Here is a 27,182-nt window from a genome sequence, read left to right as displayed (position 1 = left end):
CTCTGACAACCCTCAGCACCCCCAAGCCATTGTAGTTCACATAGGGCAGAGGCAGGCTCAAGCAAGAAAGTAGCCCCTTGGAAATGTGTCCACTGCTCAGGTAGCCAGTCTTCCCACAGACTTATCCTTGTGTGCAATGGCACTGATGGGCCCAAATGGAGTGCTGTTGGGAAAACCTTTTGGTTTGAATCCAGTTTTCAATACCACATTTGGCAGTGGTTCAACCTAGCACATTGCTAGGCTTACTTATTTTAATGAGTTATTACAAGTGAATGGTTATAATTAATAACAAGATATAACATTCATATAGCACTTTCAAGTTTGCAAGACAGCTTCCATATTTATCTCCTGTACAACAACCTTGTGAGGTAGGTGTTAATATTATCCCCATTTTACAAATAAGGGAACTGAGGGCCGAATGTTAAATGGCTTGTCCAGAGTCACTGAAGGAGTGGGAAGAGAGATGCAAACTCAGGTGTGTCCAACTCTGGGGCCAGAGCTGTGTCCAGTATGCCATACTGTCTCATTACTCTCTCCTACATGCCTCTAACTGGGCTTCCAGGTCATACTTCAAACTCAAAACCAAACTCAGCCATTTTCCTCCCAAAGCCTCTGCCGGTTTTTATTGCACTCCTCCTGTCAGGAGCACCAGAGAGGTAGAAAGCCTTGAATCTATCTCTGATTCCCCCCTCTCCTTCAAGCCTCTTCTTCATCTGATCAATTCTGTCAAGTCTAACTCTCATCTTGCTATTCCCTCCACCCTCATCTTAGTTCAGGTACCCAATACATTCCATCTAGACAATTTCAATAACTCCTTCCCACTTCAATCTAATATACACACCAAAGTATCTTTGAAAATCACAGCTGCGAGGTCATTCCCTTAAAAAATCCTCAGTGCCCACAAATGTGTACTAAACAAAGGCCAAAGTCCTCAGGCAGGAATTAGAAACCCTCCACAATTTGGCTTCAACTTACCTTTCCAACCTTACCTCACATTGTTTCCACTAAACCAGAATACACTGTTCTCTGGGCTTTGCCTACTCTCTCTCTCTTTTTTAACCTTAAACTTGGAAATGCAATACCTCCTCCTCTATCTTGGTCAACTGATTCCCTCCCCACAACTTTTGCTTGCCAGCTTAGAAATTACTTCCTTAATGAAACCTTAATCTCCCAACAAGAAATGATCTCTCCCCACTTTGCACTGAGAAGATTTTGTCCATATCTCACCTCTGTATGTTTCTGCATAATTTATATTAAAATATTCATGGAACACTGGATGGTAATGTCTGGGAGGTGTACCGAATTACTATCAACTTGAGAGTCAGATGTAACCCACGTACTGGGACCCTGAGTAACCCCCTCCATCCTATGATCACCAGGAAAGAAGGCAATTAGGAAATAGGAGGTTTAACTCTTTCCCCACTGTTCTATAATATTCTGGAAGTTAGTCTCTTTATCACTCTATCTGAAAGTTTTCCAACCTGTATACATGGAATTGGTCTGTTTCATTGCCTTCTTTCTTTGGAATGCTGGAAGCTTCTTGCCTCTGCTAGACTGAACTCTGAAGCGTCTAGCACAAAGCCTTCCTTGCAGACAACAGGCACTTAATAAAATGTTTACTAATCACCCCTCGAAAAATACTTGCGAAATTGAATTACAGAAGCTAAGACTGGCCTCATTTGTCTGTTTGTATATTGCCTTTTTCTCTTTATCCTCAGGGGTGAAAAAGTGTGAGGGAGGAAACAGCTGCTGCCACCTTCTTTCAATCCCACTGTCATCAAAAAGCATTTTAAGGCTTTGCATTTAGTGCTGTTTTTTTTTAAAGATTATCCTATTAATTTTCTTTTGAAAACGCTATTTCTCTAATCCTGACTCCCAGTCGTAAATTCAACTGCTGGACATCAGGAAGGTTACCAGGGGTCTTACAGTTAGAACTAACCAAATGATAAGATCTCAGCTATGCCCTGGGGAAAGACAAGAGAACAAGGCTACATTGGCACCAAGCTCAAAGCAACTTGGAGATCTGGCTTCTTATCCCAATCCAAGGGTTAGTTTACTAAGTCATGGGAGCCTGAGCAAGTCACTCCACACCATTTGTAGAACCGGGATAACAATAAGTACTTGTCCTGCCTACCTCACAGATTTTTGTTTTTACTTTCTAAACCTTGAAGTGCTATAGAAATAAATGACTAATTTAAGCACACTTTGCTTGGATCTACTTACCCAAGAGATTGTCTCATTTAAGATCAACAGATCAATGCAAAATGTTAAGCCTTTTCGTTTTAGCAAGCTCAAAGTGTATCAGCAAACTTTTATTATTTGCCAAGGAGTACAACTTTGTCATAAGGATTTTAAACATTAAGAGTCAAATCTCAATTTAAATGATAACATTTTAATAAAGTAGCTTTTTCACAGCAACACTAGGACCCCCCCAGTCAACAATCACATTGCTTATTCCAAAATTTTCACGAAGAGATAACACTTTCATGATTCTGAAATGCAACAAATTCATGTAAACTTTAACATCTCGTTGTAAAGGACCCCCGTATACATGTACATATAAGACAGACATCATTTTGAGGACCAGTTGAATCTTTGACAAAACAATTTTTAAACCTTATATTCAGTTTTCCAATATTTAGCCACGTCCACGTATACACCTAATAGTTTGGTCTACAAAAACTGCCTTGCAGAGGCTAGAATAAAAATCCGGTGAAGTATTCAGATCCTCCTTACTTTATGGGACAAAGCAATATTCAGGAAAGTTTACAAGATTCAGCCATTTGGAGATTATCACTCACGGTTTTAAGACATGGTTGTCTCGATTACACTAGAAATAGGCATGGTTAACAGTGCTGTGAAAGACCTTATTGAACTGTCGAACAAGAAAAGTAACCCTAAATTCAGATGTACTGAAATATAAGAACATTCAATATCGGGATTTAATCTGTCTGGGTTTCGACAAATACTCATCTTTTAGACAGAAAACTTTTTAAAAGGGAAAAGTCTTGGATTATGAATTTGTTTATGGACAAAGGAAAGGGAGGAGGGAAAACAAGGGCGAGGTAGTAAGAAGGATGCTCCTTAAGTGTTACCAGAACTTACCAGACTTTATTTGTCCCCAAACCAGTCCAGGCTTTTGCTTTGAGGCAAACTACCCAAAGACTTGGGCAGGTAGTTTGTGTATACAGAGAGGCGATGCTGAGAATATTGTATGAGGTGTGCTCTGGTGAAGAAGCCGATTCCCCATGATATGGCCCCCAGAGGAGGGCCTACGAAGTTGTCAGAATAGTGCATGGTGAGCCCTCCTGCTGTAGGTCCACAGCGAGAGGCAGTGGGGAGTGAGACTGAGGAGGAGACCTGGATTTGCAGGCAGCTGATCCGTGTGCAACTCTGCTTGGGTCACTCACTAGCTCTGTGACCTTGGGGAAGGCCCGGTCCCTACCTCCATTTTCCTTATCTCTAAAATGGGGGCTAACGTGGCCTCTGTGTTAGCGTCCAGGCTTCTGGAGCAGCTCCCGGAAGCGGATGGCTTCCTGGCCACAAGGTTCTCCCGAAAAATCGCCATTGCGCTAACGGCCGAACGGCGAAGTCTCCCTCCAGGCAGTCTTCCCCGAAACAAAGCCCACAAATACGGTATTCGTCGGGTGCGAGGTGGCCCCCTCCCCCAAAGCGCGGCGGGGATAGGCTGACTCAAGCTCCGCCAGGCGACAAACAATGATGGGGCCAAGCTCTCCCCTCCCTCCCGGCTGGCCGTCCCCTCCATGGGGAACACCGCTGGCTCAGCTCTGGGGAAGTGCGGGGAAGAGCGACGGATAGGGAGAGTGGGAGCGCCACCGACTCCGGGGAGAGGTGGCTCCAAGGAGAACAGGGAGAGGCCAACGCCAGGGAGCGGCTCCCCCCCCCCTCCACCCCCACCTAACGGGCCCGCCACTCGAGCTCCAGGCGCCTCGCCTCGAGTGCCTCGCCCGCTCTGAGGCCCTGGCTCTCTGGCCACGCCCGGCCAGGGTCTCCGGGCCCCACCACCAAAGACAAGAGCAGGATAAGGGGACAAGACTCACCCCCACAGCCGCCATGTCCGGGTGGCTCCCTCCTCTCCAGCCCTGGCTTCCTGTACGGGGAGCCGAGAGGGACATACAGGCTACTCTCTGGGCTAGGCCCCGCCCTCTGGTCCCCCTTCCCCCCAGCCTCCCCACTTCCGGCCGGCCCTTCCCCTCCCCTCCCCGCCCCTCTCTCCATCCCCTGCTGGGCTGCTCAGAGCCCAAGTGCTTAACCATTCAGCTCCATTCCTGGAGGAAGAAACCCGAGTAGTCGTAGTTTCCCCAATTTCCCTCGCCCAGTCCTAAGCAAGGCAGCCTCGGCATGGGGGCTCCTTCGCTGGGCTCAAGGAGTGGGTGCCCTCCTTGTTCGCCCGCTCCTGGGAGCCAGCCTTTGAACATCGGGGCCAGAAGGGCACTGAAATGATTCCTAGGCAGCTGGTGCCCGTCGGCGGTGACAGAGAAAGTTAAAGTTAGTCCCTGGCCTGGGCCGGTGGGGCCTCTGGTTGGGGCGGGGCGGGGCGGGCCTTGCTGAGCTTGGCGCCCGCCTACCTATGTGGGGTGGAACTTGGGGGCATCCTGGAGCAGCTGGGCGCTCTTTCTTCGCTCCGAGTGGCTCTTCCCTACCTCTGCTCCCGAGCAGGTCCTTAACTCCTTAGGACCCTAACAGCTCAATATAAATTTGGCCAACTTGACTTTTGTGGAGGTCTGAATCCTCCCCGCTCCGCACAGCGCCTGGCGCTTGTCTGTTAGCTCAAAAAATGCCGGTGGCGTGAAATGGGATGCGGACTGTGGGCGGGAGTTTGCTCGGCTTTTTGTGGGAAAGGTTTGATCGAGCTGCTAAGGGAAGGCTCAGTTGCACTCTACACAATTATGCCTGAGGGGAGGCTTGCTGTTAGGCTGCAGGGGCAAGTGAATAAAGCAAACGGAGGCAATTAAATCTATTTGGTTCAACGGGGGGGGGGGGGGGGGGGGAGTATAAGCGAAAGGGATCGAAATGATTAGAGAGGGCTATAATTCTAGCGCCCGGAGAGCTGGGTCCAAATTGCACCTCTGATCCCTACTAGCTGTGTTACCAAGACTAAATTACTTACCTTGTCATTGCTTTAGTTTCCTCGTCTAAAACCAAACCAAACCAAAGCAAAACAGTGATAGTAAGAGCTTGTACTACCTACCTCACAGAGTTGTGAGGAAAGCATTTTTCAGACCTTCAAGTGCTAAACAGACACACCCAAAGGATGTTATTAGCTGGTGTGCTCCGTGCAGGGGAACATAACACCGACAGGTAACTTAACAGTAGAAGTCCCCACACCCACGGGCACTGGGAGGTACTGACGCCGCATAGCCACATAATCGGGGTGGCTCCATTCAGTTGCATTGGGTTTTGATCTTTCGAAAACTGATTACAATTGCAACTTGCAATCAAACTCCCTAAAACAAAAGCTCTTCTTGAATTTATGAAGGATGAATGTTTCCTTCGAAAGCACGCAAGTTTTATTTTGGGGACACAGGTTTTCTGGGGGGAATGAACCTGGTGCTCTAGTCGCTGCTGCTGCTGTTTTCTTAATGTTAAGGCGGCGGCGGTAGCGGCAGCAGCAACAGCGGCGCAAGTACCGGGCTGTGAGCAACGCGCCAAGAGGTATATGCCCAATGAGCAAAACACACAGTGACGATACCAAGTCGCAAAATTTTATCACACACAAAAGTGAACACTTTAATCTGTGATAGAAAACAATACAGCCAGTTACAACACAGAACTCATTTGAAGAGCAAAAAGGGAAAATCACCAACATTTAAAGCCTATATAATCTTAGTGAATAACTGTCAGTACAGTACAAATACAAAATCAAGAATACTTTAAAAGTTTTATCCAGGGGTTGAAATTTACTTTTTCCTAAAACCAAAGCGATAACATTTTTCTATCTCTGTAGCATCTACACCTTCTAGGACTCTGTTTCTTACTGTCTGGAGTATGGAATTGTGATGGTGTGTTGAGAAGAAGAAATATACCTTGAGATCATAGAGAGATGGAAACTTTATGAAATGTATAAAGACATCATCATCAAGGAAGTGTATGATTCGAAGAGGATGCAAATGGGTCATGTAGTGAAAGTGGAATAACAGGTGGAGATTTCGAGCGCTGCATTTGTACCCATGAAATGCCAGAAGCACTACTGGAAGGCTCCCACTTAGTTGGATAGATCCAGGATGAAGGATTTATGAAAGGACTAGAATGCCACAGGAAGAGAAGGCATGGATGGGTTACAATTTGTACTGGTGGAAGGAAATGCTCATATTGATGAAATGGATCAAGAGAAGAATTAAAAATGTATACATCCTAGCTACAAAAGTTAAAATTTCTGTTGGTTAAAGAAACCCGAAACTTTATGAGATGTTGTATTAGCCATGTTGAAAAGATAATACAAGCCAAGTCTCTCAGTTAGCAAAATCAGATGATTTGCTGTCTTCTTTTTTCATTCATAGCTGATGAGATAATGAAAGGAGATCGGTTTGAAATATCTGTAGTGTGAAAACAGACAAAATAAGTTTGAAAACTGAGAATTCAAACTCTGTTGTTCTTTTTCCCCCGCGAATTTTTTGTTAATAAAAACTACTTCCAAAGCCACATATTATGCAGTTAAAATGGACAATGGCTCAAAAGAAAAACAGTCAATGAATCAAAATGATATTATACAAAAATCAGTTCTACTATATATGTATATGTACATCAGAGGTTCTTCAACTGGACTCTGTGAACTTTAAAAAAATTTGATAACTGCATTTCAATCTGATTGGTTTCTTTTGTAATCACATATTTTATTTTATTTCATTAATTTAAAGGCATAATTCCGAGACTGGGTCCATAGGTTTCATCAGATTGATATAGGGGTTCACGACACAGAAAAGGTTAAGAACCCCTGATGTATATGTATTTGCGCATATACATATTACACATAATTCTTAAACAAAAATGTCTACAAATCATGAAGTCTCCATGATCCTAGGTGCCACATACGGAGCAGTAGTGCTAAGAATAATAGTAGTAGTAGCATTGTGAAGTCATAACAGCAGATTTACCTGTTGTTAGAAACAGTCCCGTTGAGAGAGAAGTGTGGTTTGTATTGCTACAGAAATAGTGACAATGGTGTTCATTTGTCAGAGGCCATGAAGACCTTCTTTGCTAGTGCTCTTAAGTTAGCAGGTATCCCACAATGGGCTCTTGGAGCTTTCTAAGATTGCAATGACTCTACAGGTTGAAATCCATTCTCAAGTGTGGTTTCTAACCCCTGAATAAACAATATTATTGTAGCCCACAACGCACTTTATGTATGTAAAGTGTAAACCATAGCACACAGGTGTCATACATTTTCACACACTGAAGCATTATTTCTAAGCGGGCTCCCAATTTGAGCATGTCACTTATTTAATAAACTAGACAGACCCAGGAGTTAAAAATAACAGGACTTCCTTTCAAATACAGCATCAATTTCAAATGTTTCTTAATACCATCTTCTCTTTTCTTCCTTTTTAAAAAAATCAATTGAAATGCTTGGGCTTCTTAATAAGGAATTCTTAATGAATGCTCAGCCTATGCATCCTAGCAGCTTTCACTGAGTTCCTTGGAGCAGTGAATAGGATTGGAATTTAGGTAAGAAAGATTTGTTTCCTAGTCACTGCTGATAAATGGAAATGGCAGTTATTTGAAACATACTGAGTGTTTACAACACTCAGCTGGTTTGTAAACTAAAAAGATGACATTTTTGAGTAAAGTCTGCAATAAAATTAGGTGACTTTGTGGACATTTCCACTGATTCTTTTTACTGGTTCTTTCTGCTCACATACTATGAATTTCCCTTAGGTACTGCATATATACTGGCATCAACACAAATTGCATAGTATTCAATAATATTCTTATAAGTGCAAACCATTTGTTGTCATTCTCAATCTGAAAAATCTAGTAATTCAGGTTTATTTATTCCTACTTGGGCCTACATTAAGAAAAGCTATAAAAGTTTCTGGGAAATGATGAAATATACTCAGTGTCTATTACTGAGAAATTTACCTTGCTATTAGTGAATTGATAAATCCGTAATAACAGCCATTAAAATTTCAAATATAGCTTATTGTAACATTAGCTTTTGCTTTGGATGCTAGTATGTACATGGAAAGTGAATATTCTTTTTAAAATGCTGTTTTGTTCCAATATAGGTATAAAAGAGAGAAGAAATGAGTCTTAAACTAGAAATACTGGCTGTAATAATGAAATGATTATTACAGGAGATTCAAGCTAAGAAATTAGTAGCATGTGACTATTAATTTTCTTAGAGAATCTAAGCTACATGTAATATTTTATATGAAAAATATCTTATAAAATTTTTAAAGTGGGGAAAATCCTCGGGATTCCTATGAAAACTGATTAAAAGTTTAATCTTCATGAGAAAGTAGAAGGGAAATGAAAATTAAGCATTTTTTATTATGTGGTATTTGGCACTTACATTTTCACTGTCCTTTGTGGTAGCTGACAAAATAATTCTACCTTAATTGATTTTTCCATAAGATTTCAGTTTTTAGTGGAGATAGAAGAACATTTCCATTTCTTCTCCCTAAAGTCCTACAAAAATCCCAAATGCTAACTTGTCAGGGTCCAAATGGAACTTTCATCAAAAATTGCCATTTTCGAGGATCTTTGTCCATATAATCCAATAAGATCTTCTTCTCAAGTTAATGAGTACATATGGACACCTACAAGGGCATTTTTTCTAGAAGGGAGGGATCTTGTCTCCAGTCATCATCAATATTTATTATTTAATGATCCTTCTGTATTTTTCCCAGAGAATAATATATCCTGGGATTTAATACATGTGATGTGAGATGATGAAGAAATTTCACTTTGCATGCCATTGAGGTATGGGGTGATATTTTGATAGTCTTCACTACTTAGGGATTTAAAGTTTTTAATTTAAAAACCCTTCAGGAGGCTTTTAAAAAGAAAACCTAGATGTAGCAATGCAAAGACTAATAGTACTGATTTTTTTTTTTTTTTTTGGTGAGGCAATTGGGGTTAAGTGACTTGCCCAGGGTCACGCAGCTAGTAAGTGTTAAGTGTCTGAGGCTGGATTTGAACTCAGGTCCTCCTGAATCCAGGGCGGGTGCTCTATCCACTGCGCCACCTAGCTGCTCCAGTACTGATTTTTAAATGTGGATCTTTCACATGACTACTTACTCTTTTGCATCATAATATATTCATTAGGTAGTTTCTGAAACATTCAGGTATAAAAACATCTCATGCAATTTAGTTCACTAACATTCTGATCAAATGGCTAAATAAATAACTGTCTCATTGACAATGCAAGCAAATCAATGGATGAGCAACTTCTTAAATTCTATCCTACCTTTGCATACAAGCAGGGACTAGCCATCCTCAGTATATGGTACAAACTCTATGGAAGAGAGGACTGTGTAATTGGAAGAGATAATAACAGTACAGAAGCAGCAATCTCTGCAGCTGTCACTGGGTAATGTCTCTCATTACTTTAAATTATCTCCTGTTCTCCTATTTGGTAACGGTGGGCTCAGTTGAGTAAGTTACTTCAGTCCCACTGCAAAAGTTCCTCCTTTCTCTGGTCATAACCCCCATCAGGCTCTGCAAGACCCAGCTATATAAAAGCCCCAGTGTTGCCAAATCTAACTTTACAAGGGATCTCTGGTTTTTGCTGGGGACTTCATAGCAGAGGACATTTTATGTGCCTTTATCACAATTTTCTCCCTTACAGAAAAGGAAAATAGAGGCTTGCTCATCTAGATGAGAAAATTCTAAAGTTCAATGAACTTAAGGCATCTTTGTAACATATTAACATTATAATTTTCAAAATGCAATAAGGATATAAAATATAGCCTTGGAATAATAATGCTTTTATTTAAAAAGCTACCATTGAATTTCCATTTTCTCTGCATTCTTCTTCCTCTGACACTCAAGTCAGATATCGCTCTGCAATCACTGAACAAACAAGGCACTTATACTCTACTCTCTCATCCATCAAAATAGTTGGCTCTCTATTGGTTTGTCACTTCTAAGACTGATTTGGAAAAGTGTCATTAGGTGACCCTGCAACTGGTAAAGGTAAGGAAAATATTCCAAAATTGCTATTTTGCTTTCTATATTGTCTTAATTGTTTTTCTGCCAAAACCAAATTGGCTTTTGAAGATGATGGTCCAAAAGGCAAATATTCCAAATTCTGATACTATACATACATCATCGAAGGGTTTTAAAGAAATAAATAGGGGCAGCTAGATGGTGCAGTGGATCAAGCACCAGCCCTGGAGTCAGGAGTACCTGAGTTCAAATTCGGCTTCAGACACTTGACACTTACTAGTTGTGTGACCCTGGGAAAGTCACTTAACCCCAATTGCCTCACCAAAATAAATAAATAAACAAATAAAATATCGAAAGAGAATTAATTTAATGAATTCTAAGTATTAAGGCTACGAATAGCTTACATTGATCTTACTAATTTATTTTATTTCATAGATGTTTTAATCCCACTAAACCTTTTGAGAAGTATTTATCACAACAAAAATAGATCAATTAATTGGAATGGTGGTTACAGTTATTTGATTTGGTTACTCTACTTTTGTCAGTTTTGTTGCTATACTGTTAGTATTCTCAAGAAATGTTTGGGTTTAAAATTTTTTTTCTATTAACATTGGAGTGAAATAAAATGTCTTCCTGTATTATTTTTAAAGATTTCAGCAAATATCAATATAGTATTTCTTGGCCAAGCGGATTTTCTGATCTTTTGAATCAGGTCTTCAGAGTAAAATTCTCATGGCTTTTCAAAATATCTGGGCCAGAATGTGATATAATTTTGAAATTAAATACAAACAAAAACTGTTATTCAGGCTGATTTCATAACCTAGGGAAGGTGGGGCTGTTTTGAATTCTGAAGTGGGAGAATAAATTCATAGCAGAGGGTTTATGTTTCTCCCCTCCAAAATTTCCCTCAGAGATGTAGAGGGAAAGAACATAACTCATTAAATTGGTTAAGCACTAATCATTTTCCTTGTTAATGCACAATTCTATATGCAGTACAATATTAAAGTGATTACTGCTGCCTTACAACTTCATCTACTTGTCTAACTAGGTTTTCTTCCTTATAATAGTACAAGGAGAACATTAATTTTTAAAAAAGTGTAATACTCTAAATGTATTCATATTTATCTATACCACACCATCCATGGCTGTGATATGAAGGAATGGTTGAAAGGTAGGAGCAGAGCTGGCTCATCATTTTAATCTGTAGATACTACATATTGATATGGCAAATACATTCAGATTTCTGTTTTTGTTTTTGCTTTTTTGAAAGAACATTTTAGTTCTGATTTTGTTGAAATTTTTGCTGGAAAAGTTTCTTTAAATCTTCCTCAAATGCACTTTAGTATAGATTTTTGAACTAATATTTGTAATTACTGATTGAATTCATTTCAGAAGGTAATTTATTAATATCAGGAGTATTTCCATTAGTAATTCCTCTTTAAAATTATTTCCAATGACCCAAATAGGCAGTGATGTAAGCTTTGATGATAGATAAAAATGTGTCTATGATGCACTTATTTTGTTTTAGTTCTGACCAAGGAACATTTAATTCAATTACTCCAATGTGTCCTAATTATTTAAATTCAGCATTTACATTTTCTTTAGAGTAGTAGAAATCATTTCCTTGGGCCATCTTTGACATTTGGCTCCCTACTTATCCAATTCAAACCTCATGATTTTATTTCCTTCTTTGACAAATTCCTAATAGAAGCTGTGAATTATTTCAAAAATCTTTACTAATTTTTAAGCTTTGAAGCAACTGAACACAATACTCAAGATGAGATGACTCAATCACAAGCTCTAAACTTACTGTATGTATTATTTTTACATAAACCACCATCCTCAAGTACCATTTGTCTCTGATTTTTCACTCACCATTTGGCTAAAATAGGTTTTAAATACATGATCACTTCAATTCCACCCTTACTTTAATTCTCTCTTTAGTTTATTTCATGCCACACCCTTCCACATGCACAGGGCAACTCCTCCTAAAGGCAGGCACCTAGTTTGTAAAATTCTATGTATTAAAAAGGCAAAATGTAGCTAAAAGAATGCTAATCATGTGCATACCACATGGTTGGCATTTATAGTCTACTAGATAACTGGTTGGCAGCTTAGAAGTATAGAGGGGTTGAAATACCTCCTCACTTCTTTGGGCCTTCTTGTCTCAGTTGGGGAAAGCTGTCATAATTAGGACCCCTTTGTTAGAATTGGTAAGAAGTAGGAGGATGGTCTCTTTCAACCTTTCCTCCAGCTTTTTTCCTGGCCAAATCCCTGGCTCAGTAATCACACTCTGAACCATGGATGAGTGATGAGGAGAAGGCTCTCTATCCTTCCCCTCTTCCTTAAAGGCCAATTGGCAATCTTAACTGGGCACAGTCCTGCCACAAACCATAGATTATCAACTCTTGCAGCATATGTCATAAGGCACAACACATGGGTTCACAGTTTACTTTTCTCATAAAGTTCAGTTCATCTTTGTTTTCTTAAGATTATTACTACTAAAGTCCAGATCCTAAAAGGTAAGTATGACCCTAATATTTGTTCCTATGCCATGTTATTTGGACTGGTTAACTTGGAGAGATTTGTGTATCAAGTGGTACTAGAAAACAACAAAACTGGTTTTCATGTGTGGTTTATGGACTCATTCTCATTATTTGTATCTTGTGGCATTTTGGAAATTGTGGGTATTTTTATATAGTCAACCTTCAGTAATCTATGTCAGTGAAGTAGGATATCTAGTCTAGGTATCCCACCCAGCTAGCTTGGAGGTGTGATCTTACCTGTGCAGCAAGTTTTCCTAACAAGAGGATTGGGGCTGGTCCTATAACTCAGTAGACTCCAAAAGAACCCTGATCATCAGGGTTCTTTTGGTCTGCTGGGTTGGGCACCTGCTCTCTCTTCTCTGCAAGTTTCCTTGCCAGAGCTCTCAATCAATCAATCAATCAATCAATCAATCAGTCAGTCAATCAGTCAGTCAGTAAAAAGCAAGCAAAGGTACAGAAACTACTCATGGCAAATATACATAATCTATAGTAAGGACAAAAGTGTACACTGATAAGTGGGAATTTGCTATATGTTTATGTGATTTTCATTTACCTAAGTGTATAGGATTTGGGGGAGCATTGTTGATGTGAATACCAACTGAGTAAAGTACTTTAATAAATGTACACTTCTGCACCGCATCTTGTTTTAAGCAGAACCAATTTGTTGGTTGAAAAGAGCAAATGAAATTGATTCCCAAAAGAATAAGACTGGTTATGCAATGGTTTAGGCATCTTGTGAATCTAGTCTCTTAGTCAACTTATTGGTATCTTAGAGTGTTTGTCATAATGGATTTTATATGGAACATAGTAGTCAGTTTTGTTAAATTTGTGTCTCAGAAATGTGTGATTGGGTTCTGTTATGAGTGTAGAGGTTCAGAGGCCACAATTGGAGGTGTCAGAGTAGCACGGTACTCACAAATGTCCATGAAAAACTCATGATTCTTTTCCTTCCACTTTCTGAAGCTTTCTGCTGTAAAGTCAGGATCATCCAGAAGGCTGTCAATAAGTATCAGGTCTCTTTCTTTTGCCTATACAATGTCAAAAAGACATAAAATGTCAGGACCAGGAAATGTGCTATATTACAGGTCAGTCTTTATTTACTTTGTGTTGAAGAAAGACATGGTATGCCTCCACCAAAAATAGAGAAAGTTAGGTTGGGACAAAATGGTATCTTTCTCCTTACACTTCCTCACCTCAAACTCTCTCATTGGCCAACATGGGGTTATACTGGAAATAAAGCAATAAATACCTTCCAAGTCAGTTCTATCCTATCGTCAGATGACAGTGTCAATAAGAAGATGAATTCATGACAATTTTGATAACTTGTTGGGTTTTTTTTTAAACTTTAGGAGTATTCAATAACTCCTACTTGTAAATTCTCTGTGTCATCTTTAACTTAATGCTAAATTTCTTGCCTTGTTATATTTACCTTGATTTCCATAGCATATGATTTGTGAAGTGTAAGATTTTAGAGATTCTATAATTTTATATTTTCAAACTTTATGTAGAAAGACAGAGAAGATGACTTACTTTTAAAGTACTCCTGAGCGCTCGGATGTGATGAAGTTTTTGATTGATAAATGGATCATTGCATCGCTTTATAAAAGACCTCCTGAATTCTTGCTTAGTAGAAGGCCGATGTTCTCCAAAGGCTGACAAACTGACTTTTTCCAAAGACCTGTACAGTTCTTGTAACCCATCAGAACTATCGCTTTTTTCCTTTGCATTTTCTGAAATACAGTTCACAAGTTCTTTTTACCTCCATGCAGAAAAATTTTGGTTTGGAAAATTAAGGACCCCGATAGATAAGAATTTCAGCCACACATATATTGTCGAAATTGAAACACAATGCCAGTCTGAGGGATTAGCGATGACGTAAAGAAAGAATATAGTCATCCTCCCAACAACAGGGACTGGCAAAAAACACATCGACGATATAAAAATCAAAGACAATATTTAGTTCAGAATACTTGCATTTCAGAAGTTTTTTTTAAAGACTGCAGTGTACAATGCTGGGGCCTGGTGTTAGGACAAGAAAAAAATTTTCCATTCTCAGTCAATAAATTGAAGAAATACGAAGTCGTAGCGAAAAAAAGTTTGCATCGATGGCTACTTAAGAATTGATCCATCTAGTTTCTACTATGCATCAAAAAGGGTGATATTTAGGTTCACCGATGATATTCTCAGCTAACAGACTAAAAGGTTTTATAAGCACAGAGAGCAAATGATTGAAAAAATGTTGTTTTTAAAGGTGGATTTAGTTCCATTGTTGGGCAGTACTGTAAGCTTTGAAGTCCAGACTATTTCTGTGGTTACAGAAATGATGTCAGCCTCCAAGGTTGTTGATCAAGAACTTCCAGAAGCGTCAAATTTCCCTAGGAATACAAGCAAACCACAACATAACTAAATATGGTCTTTCCACTTGCACACCTCAGGAAAGGATTAGACCAGATTCTGGACAGCAGTAATTTTCATTCAGTAATTAATGGGCTTGCCTTTAAGAAATATATAGGCCAAGTGACCCTGGGCAAGTCACTTAACCCTCATTGCCCCGCCCCCAAAAAAAAAAGAAAAAGAAAAAGAAAAAAAGAAATATATAGGCCATGGTTCCAGGGAACTGAATTCTAGACAGAATTGGAAGCCAAAATGCCTACTAATATATTTGCATCCACTGACAGTAATTTCTGTCTTTTAATAATTGAAACAGGAGAAAACAAGAAACGCATGCTTAACCTCTCTAAGCCTTAGCTTCTTCCTTTGTAAGAATGGGGCAACTGGACTAGATGCTCTTAAAGGTCCTTTCTAGTTCTGACATTTTATGATCTACTTTATATTTAACACCCAACATATTTGACTTAAGTATTTATTGTTTTGTTTTTTTGTTTTGTGGGGCAATGGGGGTTAAGTGACTTGCCCAGGGTCACACAGCTAGTAAGTGTCAAGTGTCTGAGGTCGGATTTGAACTCAGGTCCTCCTGAATCCAGGACCGGTGCTTTATCCACTGCGCCACCTAGCTGCCCCTGACTTAAATATTAAGCCTGTTACTGAGTAGGATAAAAATCATAGAATTCATACCTTTTGAGGCATGAATTAGTTGTTTTCAGGCCACTAGAGTGCCAATGTTTTGGTGAAGATAGAAAATATGTTCTCCTTTCCCCAATAAGATCAGACTCATAATCCTAGTCATCCTTTAAACTAGAGGTTCTTAACCTTTTTTTTTTTTGCTTCATGGACTCCTCTGGCCTTACTCAGAATCATGCTTTTAAATGAACAAAATAAAATGCATAGACTCACAAAGGAAACCAATTCTATTGAACTAAACATGTAATGTTTTTTTCCATCCAAGTTCACAGACTCCAGATTAAGAACCTCATCTTTAAGTTAGCAGATATTGGTGATAAAACACTCACATTATTGGTGGAAAAACTGAGGTATGGCAAATAGTTGATCCAGTTAGTTAACAAAAAGGATCCCCAAAGGGAATACAAGATTCTAGAGCTCAGCTTCTGTCTACCTTTAAGGCTTTCTAATTTTTCAGTGATCATGAATTAGTTTCAGATGATATCTGTTCAATTTGGTCAGGGTGAAAAACAATCTTCTTGGAAATGACCAATTTCCAATTTATAATTATGGTAGAGAAATGAATCCTCCATTAAAGAATTAATTTGTAGTCATGAAGATCATTCTGGTTTCTTAAAGGCTAGTTTGGCCAAGTTCAAACTCTGGTAGATCTTGTTCATCTAGGTCATGGATGGGCCTGGCAACAGACTGTTTTTATTGAATGAGGAACAGCCTACGTTAAGAGAGACTCCATCATCAAAAGGATGACCAATAGGTGGGGGATTGTTTTTGATCACAGGGTATCATGAAACTAGTATTTGGGAAAGGAAGAGTGAAGTTCACGGAAATGAACACCTTACTTTGAACAGTCAAGTTCAGAGGAACTCTCTTTGGCATCTCCACAATTCAAATGAACTCAGCTGTTCATCGAGATTTTAAGGTGTTTGGGAAGAGAAAAGCCAATTCCTATCTATATGTTTATGTATATCTATGCCATGTCCATATCTATATTTCTATATATCTCTATGTCTATATAGCTATATACATCTCTATATATCTATATCATCCATCCATCTATCTATCTATCATCTATCTATTGTATCTGAGAAAGCAATTTAAATTTGGGGACCATAGCTTATAATATAGAAGTGACAGGCTTTTCACTAGGGCCTGAGTGCTCCCAGCAAAGACTGGTCAAATATATATTTACCTTGAGTCTTACAAATCTATGGAGCTTTAAAGCTTAAAAGGATGGACTAGGGAGAAAAATACCTAGGCTTACCTTCCAAACTAGATGCTGTGCAGAGTAGCTGCAATGCAATAAGAAACATGGCAGAAAGAGTACCGGATTTGGAATCAGAGGACCTAGGTTCAAATGTAATCTCTGATGATTACTATTACCTTGTGACCCTGGACAAGTCACTTAACTTCCCTGCGCTCTTTCCTTCTCAATAAATGGAGGGAATTGGATTAGATGGCCTCCAAGATTCCCTCTAGGTCTGAATCTATGATCCTTTCACTTGGAATTGAATCCTGGATCTGCCACTTATTACCTTTATAACCCTGGGCAAGTAATTTTCCTTCCGGGCATTAGCTCCTTCATATATAATAACAAAGTGGTCAAACTAGAGAATGTCTCAGGTACTTTCTAGTTCTAAATTTATGATCTCTTCAAACTGACAGGAAGCAAAATCCACTAAAGGAAGCCAACAATAAAATGAATGGCTTCACATGTCTCTATACAACTGCAGTGAGTATGGGTGAGAAACCAGATTAACTAAAGATATTAAAGCAAGAAAACAAATTTGACATTATAGATATTTCTGAGATTTGGTGGAATGAAATGCATGATTGGAATATGACTCTGGAAGGGTTCCTTATTGAAAAGGAGTAGAGTAGGTAAAATGTGGCAAAGCAGAATAGCACTCCATATTAAGAAGACAAACTCAGTTTAGAAAATTTAGGAAGCAGAAAGGGGGAAGCCTGGTGGAGAACAACCATGTGAAGGTCAACGGAGGCAGGTAAAGAAGTGATATTGTTATCAAGATATACTACAGACCATCTGGATGAGAGGCATTTGGGAAATATCACAAGCCTACCGTGGAGAAGTTAACATAGTAGTGATGGGGAATTTCATTTAGGGAGCTTTCTCTCTGCCCAAATCAGAGTATCTAATAATATCTTGGCTTTTTCCTAATTTTAATTTCATTTTTTAAAAGATAGAGGAGCCAATGAGGGAGCTGTTATTATAGACATTATTCTCACTAATGAGTCAACAAATATTTACTAATAAGGAAGAAATACTACTACTAATACTATGACTACTATTACTAATACTAGTTAACACATATAGTGCTTACTACATGCCAGGCATGGACCTAAGTGCTTTATAATTATTATCTCATTTGATCCTCAAAAGAACCCTGGGAAGTTGGTACAAATATTTTTATTTTACAGATGAGGAAAATGAGGCAAATAGGGGTTAAGTGACTAGTAAGTGTCTAAAGCTAGATTTAAATTAAGGTCTTCCTAATTCCTGGCCCAGTAATCTATCCACTGTACCATGATGATTTCTGGGGTGCAAATGATAGGAGCATTGAACGGAAGTGACCTCTCTCCATCTTAGGAATTGTGATGGAGAAGAAAAAGGAAGCTATACATAACCTGATATACACTCTAGATTTTGGGTGAGCATATTTCAGAGGGTTCAGAGAAAGAATAGGTAGGATCCTGTGCAGGCCAGAATTATGTAGATAACTCAAGAGGAATGAAAAGAGAAAAAAAAAATCCAGTGAGTAGGAAAAGTGGAAATTGCCAGAAAAGAATTATGTGGAGACATGTGGAACTCATCAACTAAGAATTAAAAATAACGTGTACAGAAGATGGAAGCAAAGATGCATAAAGAAAGTCAAATATGAAAGTTTAGCATGGTCCAGTAAGAACACTGTCAGGATTGCTAAAGCTCAGACCAATCTGGTAAGGAAAACCAAAGACAGCATAAAAAGTGTGTGTGTGTGTGTGTGTGTGTGTGTGTGTGTGTGTGTGTGTGTGTGTTTACAAAACAGATGGCCCTTCTTTCTATCTATGCCTTCCCATCTTGTATTTGTGAAGTTGAGTTTTGGACTCAACTGTAAGACTTGGCCAAAATCTATTAAGATAAAATTATTAGGATAAATATGAAGTCTCACATAGGATAGAGGGGGAATCCTAGATATCAGGGAAGTTTCCATACTAGTTGTTTCCTACACTGAGAAAATCATAGGTCCAGACAAAAAAAATGGACCTCACTCTTACTTTGTCAAGATTTTTTTTGGATTCTAACTCTAGCATATGGTGTGCCAGATATTCCTCCTAATTTGGGCCAAGGAAAGATCTGTGGACCCCTTCTACCTGGGAACTTTCTTACAAATATGAATTGAACTATTGATTGCTACTCATTGGCTTTGGACATTCAAACAATTCCTAGCCCACCTACTTGTTAATCCTGTTCATCCCATATCTCTCCATCATGTCCACAAGAAAAATATGAGAAACTTTAGCAGATCCCTTGCTAACATCTGGGTAAATTATATCTACAACATTCCCCTATTCAGTCTAGTATTATTGCCAAAAAAGGACATGAAGTTAGTTTGGAATGACCTATTCTTGACTAAGCCATAGGATCTTAAATTTAGAACTAGTAGGGACCTCAGAGATAATCCACTAAAACAGTCTACAGATGAAAAAAAATTGATGAGCTCCCCAAATGTGAAGTGAATTGCCCAAGGTCACACAAGTAATAAGTAGCAGAGTCAAGATGTGAACCAAGGTCCTCTCATTCCAAATTCACCACTTTACTATATACTAGCTTCTGTTTATACCTCCAAATTTATTGGAGGCTCACTAGTCTTATTGCACTTGGCAAAATACTATGGAACAAGTCCTACTTCCATCCCTTTTTGGTAGTTACTGTTCAAACTGCTCACTTGTGACTATCATTTCCTTTTCTAGATGATCATTAACCATCCCTTTAATAATAAATTATGGAATAGAAACATTTTGCAAAGTTTATGCTATTCTCGTGGATAAGATGGAGGAATATGGACTGTACAATAGCAGAGTTAGGTGGATTTGGAACTGATTGGTCAGACCCAAAGAGTTATCATTAATAGTTTCATCTCATTTTGGGTGGTTTCTAATAAAGATCCTGAGTATGCTTAACTATGCTGTTTAAGATTTTTATCAGTGATTTGTATAACAGCATAGATGGCATACTAATAATAAAATTTTCAACTGACAAAGAGCTAGGAGGGAGAGCTAATGTTAAGTTCCTTATGAGCAAGAATTGTTTGGTTCTGTCTTTGAATATTCAGCACCTAGCATAGTGCTTTGCATAGCAAATGCTTAGTAAATACTTGTCAAATTTCATTGCCTTGAATTGAATGACAGAGTGAGGATCCCAAAAGATTTCAAATTGATAGAGCACTGGGCAGAAACTAAGAAGATGAAATTTAATAGAGACAAATCCATTTACATTGGGTCCAAAAAATTAAACACACAAACACACACACACACACACACACACACACATACCAGATGGGGGAATGTGTCTGAATTAGCTGAATAAATTGGAGTGATAGACTTCAAGTTAGATATTTTGAGGGGTTGTGATTAGAATTGGTGGAAGGAATGAAATTAGAGATTTTTTTGACATGGATATAGGATCATAGGATTTAGAGGTAGAGGGGAACTTAGAGAAATCTAGTCCATTACCCATGCCTCATTTTATAAATGATACAGCTGAAGCCTAGGGAGACTGTCTTGTCGAAGGTTATATAGTTACCTAGTAAGTAACAAAGACAAGATTCAACCTTTACTGTCTCAGCCTCAGTGAAATCCTTAGAAAGGCTCAGCAAGGCTCTACAAAGAGAAAATTACATTTTCTTCTGATCCCATTGCTAAGGACATATTATGGAATAAAATGAGCTTGGCTATGGTCCTCAAAGACATCATACTCTTGATAATTCCCTTCACAGAAATACTTCTTGCTTGTCCATGGTTTGCCATCCTGAGGTACTTTAAGACCACAGATGACTAAGGAACAGGGTTCTGAAGAAATCTGGGTTGCAGAAACATAGAAGAACTTTCCCATCCTAATAGGGACATTGCTAGATCCTCAACTGATATCAGAAATAATTTTTTTGATGATAATCCACTTTCTGGAAAACTATGATTTACTTAAAAATTCATAAATCTTACCTTCCTCATCGAAACCACTCTGTTTCTTACTGAGAAACTTGTCTTCCTCTATCTCTGTTAACTCTGATGCCTTCATTTGACCTTTGCTCCTGACATCCCTGTTCCGAGGCAGACTCTGACTACGTTGCTTTTGAGGCCTTCCATGAGACCCATGATCCTGCTGGCAGGGAATCAGTGGGAAAGGCCCTTCTTGGTCATTGATGTTGTATCTCTGGGCTGGCAGGGTTGCTTGTCGTCGCTTTTCTGGTGACAAGAGAGTTAGGCCGAACATATAATCATCTTCGATTGGACCGGTCTGGAGAAAATGGAGCCCTGAACTTGTCAGTGGTGTCTCAATGAGGTCTTGCCAGGAGCGCCTTTCACCATGGAGCCTTCTGTGGCTAGATGAATCCCTACTTCCTGCAGCTTCCTGTCGAGCCTCTTCAGCAGAAGAATAAGAATAGGTGGACTCACTTGAAAAGTGCCGACCATGTTTGGATTCCTGGCAAAACCCTGGGCTATGCTTGGATTCCAGGTATGGACTTGCACCACGTTTGGGATCTAGGAATGGACTGGCACCGCGTTTGGATTCCAGGTATGGACTGGCACCGCGTTTGGATTCAAGGTATGGACTGGCACCGTGTTTGGATTCCAGGTATGGACTGGCACTGCATTTGGATTCAAGGTATGGACTGGCACCGCGTTTGGATTCAAGGTATGGACTTGCACCAGGTTTGGATTCCATGAAGGGGCTTGCACCACGTTTGATTTCCGGGAAGGGACTTGTACCACGGTGAGTGGTTTCTCGGAAGGGACTGGCACCACGTTTGGATTCCAGGTATGGATTTGCACCATGTTCCGGGAATAGACTGGCACCACGTTGGGGTTCTGGGAACCGTGTTGCACCACGTTTGGCATCTGGAAAAGGACTGGCACCACGCTGGAGGTCCAGGAACATGCTTGCACCACGTTTGGGCTCTGGGAGTGCACTGGCACCACGCTGGGTTTCTGGGAATGCGCAAGCACCACGTCTGGCTTCCAGGAATGGATTTGTGCCAAGTGTGGGATCCAGGAATGGATTGGCACCATGTGTGTGTTCCAGGAATGGGCCTGGGCCATATTTGGGATCCGGGAATGGACCTGCGCTACGTTTCTGTTCCAGGAATGGACTTGGGCCACGCTTGGGTTCCGGGAATGGGCTTGGGCCACGTTTAGCTTCTGGGAATGGACTTGGGCCACGCTTGGCTTCTGGGAATGGGCTTGGGCCACGCTTGGCTTCTGGGAATGGGCTTGGGCCACGCTTGGCTTCTGGGAATGGGCTTGGGCCACGCTTGGCTTCTGGGAATGGGCTTGGGCCACGCTTGGCTTCTGGGAATGGGCTTGGGCCACGCTTGGCATCTGGGAATGGGCTTGGGCCACGCTTGGCATCTGGGAATGGGCTTGGGCCACGCTTGGCATCTGGGAATGGGCTTGGGCCACGCTTGGCATCTGGGAATGGGCTTGGGCCACGTGGTGGTTCCAGGTATGGACCTGCGTGGTGCTTTGCTTCTGGGTATGGTCCTGCATGGGGTTTGCGTTCTCGGAATGCAGTCGAGGGGCGTGGAGGTTCCAAGTATGGACTCGAAAGATGTCTGGATTCTACATATGGACTTGAAGAAGTGCCCTAAAAGCAAATGCAAGCGTTGAATCATACCATACTATCTATAATAAAAGAAGAATGTAGAAAAAATATTGGGTGGGCAATAAAATTAAATATTATATAAATATTTTTGAAAAATAGGTTTTGTACTTTTCACAATTGAGAAACAATTACAATCAATTGAATTTAATAAGCATCATTAATTACCAATGGCCTCTTCTTATTTTGGACACGTTCTTCATCCCAGACTTATTACTCTGAGATAGTACCAGAACACTCAATATAGTTACCAGGCTTGCTCCTAAGCCAGTGAGGACCTTGAGAAAGACATGGACATCCCCAGAAGAAACTGAGAACCACTTTTTCTTCAAGGGTCAGATTTTTCCAGTCAAGCAAGGACAAAAAAGTTGCCAGAGCTAGAGAGTGCCGCAGAACCAAAACAGGTTTTTAAAAAAATCCAAAGACATTCTGCTCAGCTAGTGTGCCATTTTTTTTTTAAGTGAGGCAATTGGGGTTAAGTGACTTGCCCAGGGTCACACAGCTAGTTAAGTGTTAAGTGTCTGAGGCCAGATTTGAACTCAGGTACTCCTGACTCCAGGGCCGGTGCTCTATCCACTGCGCCATCTAGCTGCCCTTAGTGTGCCATTTTAATGAAAAAATAAAGAGGCAAAAATACTGGCAGAATACAAAGGGCGGGGCTTAACCTGTGTCCTACTTAATAAGACACCATCACATGGGAGAAAATCAGGCTGAAATTCCCCCATGCAATGTTGTTATTGCCTCAGTCATTCTGCCTTTGGTTCTGGTTGTGTGAAGATCATGTCATTCATGCTGGAGATCAGTCGCATCTGCATTTACAAATGACTCTTTTCTAACCATACTTGAGCAGCTCTCTTTAATTTGGTAGGAGCTTCTTCTAGAGATTATATATATATATATATATATATATATATATATATATATTTTTTTTTTGGTGAGGCAATTGGCGTTAAGTGACTCGCCCAGGGTCACACAGCTAGTAAGTGTTAAGTGTCTGAGGCCAGATTTGAACTCAGGTACTCCTGAATCCAGGGCCGGTGCTCTATCCACTGCGCCATCTAGCTGCCCCCTAGAGATTATATTTTAATGCTTTAAAAAAAAGTGATGGGAAGAACAAAAATTAAAATGGAAAATTAAAATTAAAATGTTTTTGTTATAGCTTTACAAATTATTATTTTTTGGTTTTAAACAAATGAGAATGGGATTTGAAATAAAACCCCATGGTTTCATTTCAAATAGCTTCTTGGAAATGTATTTGTTTATTGCTGGACCACATTTATGAGATCCTTTCAATATTAGTATTATATGGTTGAAAAAATATGCACATGGAAACCGCCCCCCACTAGCTTTGGGGAACAAAGTAAGGAGGAAACAAGTCCCTGGATTGTATCTCTTTGCCTTTTCCTCCATGGCTCAGATATGTCCTTGCTTTAGCTTGCCAACTGGCTTCTACCCTTTGATTTGCTAGAACCGATGTTATAATTTTCCACTAAGGAGATCCATCCTGAGGTGCATGAGACTCTGCCTTTCAAAAGGAAAGACCTCAAACATTTCAAATACATTTAGAGCCTGATGTCCACACTTGGCCACTGGGACCTAGTTTCAAGACATGATGTTTAGAACTTACTGAGGATGGTCGATGACCAACGCTGACATCATTGAGAGCCATGGCACCTTCCAGTCTCAAGGTCAAAGAGCCCTCAGCATCATCCTGATCACTTTCACTCCAGTAATCTGCCAAGAAAAGTATAGTTCTGAGTTAAAGTATTTAGATGAGGACACTTATGTAGCTGATAACTTTTTGGCTCACCCTGCATGCTTTGCTGGGAACTTCTTCTATAAGGAGGAAGAGTCTCTCTAGTCATTCTCTTTTCCTAGCACAAACTGCTAATTCAACACACACACAGGGGCAGAGGTGATGGTGACACTTATTCACTCAGCTTCCTTAGAATATTCAAAACTACAATAAAAAGCATTCCTGAGGCTATATTCTGGCTCTTTGGGGACACTCAGAAGGAGACCTAAACTTTGGAGATGTTCAAGTTAAAACCTGACATCTGGTATTCTTGGGATAATGATGATTCAGAACTCGATTGTAGGTATAGATAACCAACATGGTGCACTGGGCTTTTTCTTTATTATTCCTTACCAATGTTATGGAGAATTCTATATGACAACTACTTTGTGCTACTGAGAAAATTAACCTCATTTAATTAAAAATAAATAAGTGCATTAAAAAAGATGGTTTGAGGGGACGGCTAGGTGGCGCAGTGGATAAAGCACTGGCCCTGGATTCAGGAGTACCTGAGTTCAAATCCAGTCTCAGACACTTGACACTTACTAGCTGTGTGACCCTGGGCAAGTCACTTAACCCCCATTGCCCCGCAAAAAAAAAAAAGACATTACAAAAAAGATGGTTTGAGGTACATGCAAAGCCCAGAACCTCAAATATCTTTGTATAATCAACTCCTTTTTTACTAAAATCATCAGTATGAGTTTGAAATTCTACTTCAGAGCAACTGAGATAGAGAATCACTGAATTTATGAACTGGAAGTGTCTTTACCTAGCCTGGTTCCCTCTTTTTGTAGATAAGCCATTAGAAGGTCTTAAGAGGATAGGTGATTTACATAAAGTTACACAGCTATCTAGTGGCAGAACTGGGCCTTGAATCAAGATCCCCTGGCTTCTGGATTAGGGCTTTTTCAACTATGCCATGATGCCTTTCAAAGAAAAGGGCATGGCTTATGAAATATTGTACCTACCTGAAGAAGTGACCTATTGTCAGATAGTGTTATTATATTGAAGTTTACTGTCTTAGAAATACTATTTTTTTAAAAAGATGAAATATATGACTGACCTTCCCATTCATGATGCTTCTGAAACTTCCTACCGTGACTGAAGCAAATGCCAATAACATTTGCAAGGACAGTGGTGCTGCCAGTGATACTCCCAAACACCCAATCACTCCACCACACAACCTGGTACGGTCTGGCTACTGGACAAATGCCCAAATACCAGAAAAGGCAATCCGACACTGCTTATATAACATAGTGAGAAAACATAAAATTGCAGACATACATATTCACTAATGATAATATATACATTCATTACGTAGCACATGAGCATTTCTGTATTCTTTTGTGAAAAGTGTGAGTTGCTTTAGTGGAATTAGGTGGTGGTCAGGGTATGGTCTCTATTTTGTCATTGGAGCCTTTTTAAAGGATATAAAAATGAGGAGAATTCATAAGGCCCTTCTGAGAAAATGAAGTGGACAATATTTGGTTGGTTGGTTTTTTTTACCTTATTTACAAGTGTTGTCTCACAAACAAGGAACCAAGATCCAAAAGGCATATGCCAACTGTTCAAGCTGTGCTCTACATCAATGGTATAGAATAAAACATCACCAGCATTCTAATTTAGCCACTGGATATGCTATTCAAAAGACAGCATCAATTTGAATTCCTCTTTATATCTCAGATTCCAGCAGTTTTAAAAACTAATATTCTTTGAGATATTAAATTGGTTATTCATTTATAAACATTAATGTTCCAGACCTTCTCTTTTCTCCTTAAGCCTCCCACAAAAACTCCTCTGTCCTCTCCACCTTCTCAGCTGAAGTCTTTACTCCACACAGTACTGAGGAAATCAGGGTTATTTGTCATGAGCTCCCTCTTTTTTCCTTCTCATAACATGACTCTTCTTCATCTCACACTATCTTGTCATCATCCTCCATTAGTTTCTCTTTTATTCCAGTCTCTGATGCAGAGGTAAACCTTTATCAAAATTAGCCGAAGTGCACATAGCACCCTTGATTCCATCCTATCCCATCTTCTCTAGTAGACTGTCCCCACCATTATCCCACCCTTTAATCTCTCCTATATGAGGCAGCTAGGTGGCTTAGTAGAAACAATGCTGGGCCCAGAGTCAGGAAGACCTAAATTCAAATTTGACCTCTGACATTTACTAACTGCATGACTCTGAGCAAGTCACTTAACCATTTGCCTCAGTTTCCTCACATGTAAAATGAGGGAAATAACAGCATCTACCTCACAGGGTTGTGAGGAACAAATGAGATAATATCTGTGAAAAGTGCTTAGCATTGTGCCTGGCATGTAGTAGGCACTACATAAATGTTTGGTCCTCCTGCTGCCTACAAACATGGCCAAGTTTTCCCGATTCTTAACCCCCAACTCTACCTCAATACTAGACACTACCATCCCTGCTAATTACCTCTCCTTTCTTTCTCAGCTAAAGTCCTTGAAAAAGCCATCTATTCTTGGTATTTCCATTTCCTCTCATCACATTTTCTTCTATTTTGGGGAGGGGGAGTTTTTTCAATGGCTCAATGACACTCTTTTTTCGATCACAATTGCTAAATCCCCCTCCCTAATTAAAAACTGAGAAAAAGAGAAAAAAAACCCCTTACAACAAATAAGCATTATTAAGTAAAATGAATCTACATGGTGGCCATATCCCAAAATGTCTGTCTCTTTCTGTACCTTGTATCCATTGCTTCTCCGTTAGGAGGTAAGTAACATGCTTCATCATA

At 39.8% G+C, this 27,182-nt stretch overlaps 2 protein-coding genes across 4 annotated transcripts in view; both read right to left on the bottom strand.

Annotated features, from left to right (window-relative positions):
* Window positions 1–4,165, bottom strand: part of APOOL (apolipoprotein O like) — a 129,511-nt gene extending 125,346 nt beyond the window's left edge. For all 3 annotated transcript variants that reach the window (XM_043973871.1, XM_043973870.1, XM_043973869.1), the window contains exon 1: window positions 4,062–4,165. In XM_043973871.1, coding sequence (XP_043829806.1) covers window positions 4,062–4,136 — 75 coding nt within the window. In that variant the 5' untranslated portion in view covers window positions 4,137–4,165. The remainder of the gene's footprint in view (window positions 1–4,061) is intronic.
* A 10,100-nt stretch (window positions 4,166–14,265) lies between these two features.
* The window catches only part of LOC122733284 (connector enhancer of kinase suppressor of ras 2-like), a 565,211-nt gene continuing 552,294 nt past the window's right edge, over window positions 14,266–27,182 (bottom strand). The window contains exons 21-23 of the mRNA XM_043973567.1: window positions 24,260–24,366; window positions 20,976–22,617; window positions 14,266–15,052 (exon numbers count right to left, since the gene is read on the bottom strand). Of these exons, the coding sequence (XP_043829502.1) occupies window positions 15,024–15,052; window positions 20,976–22,617; window positions 24,260–24,366 (1,778 nt within the window). The 3' untranslated portion in view covers window positions 14,266–15,023. The remainder of the gene's footprint in view (window positions 15,053–20,975; window positions 22,618–24,259; window positions 24,367–27,182) is intronic.

Source organism: Dromiciops gliroides, chromosome X (assembly GCF_019393635.1).
Source record: "Dromiciops gliroides isolate mDroGli1 chromosome X, mDroGli1.pri, whole genome shotgun sequence".
Classification (NCBI taxonomy): Eukaryota; Metazoa; Chordata; class Mammalia; order Microbiotheria; family Microbiotheriidae; genus Dromiciops; species Dromiciops gliroides.
Note: the sequence above shows the minus strand (reverse complement) of the source record. Positions and strands in the feature narration are given on the sequence as shown.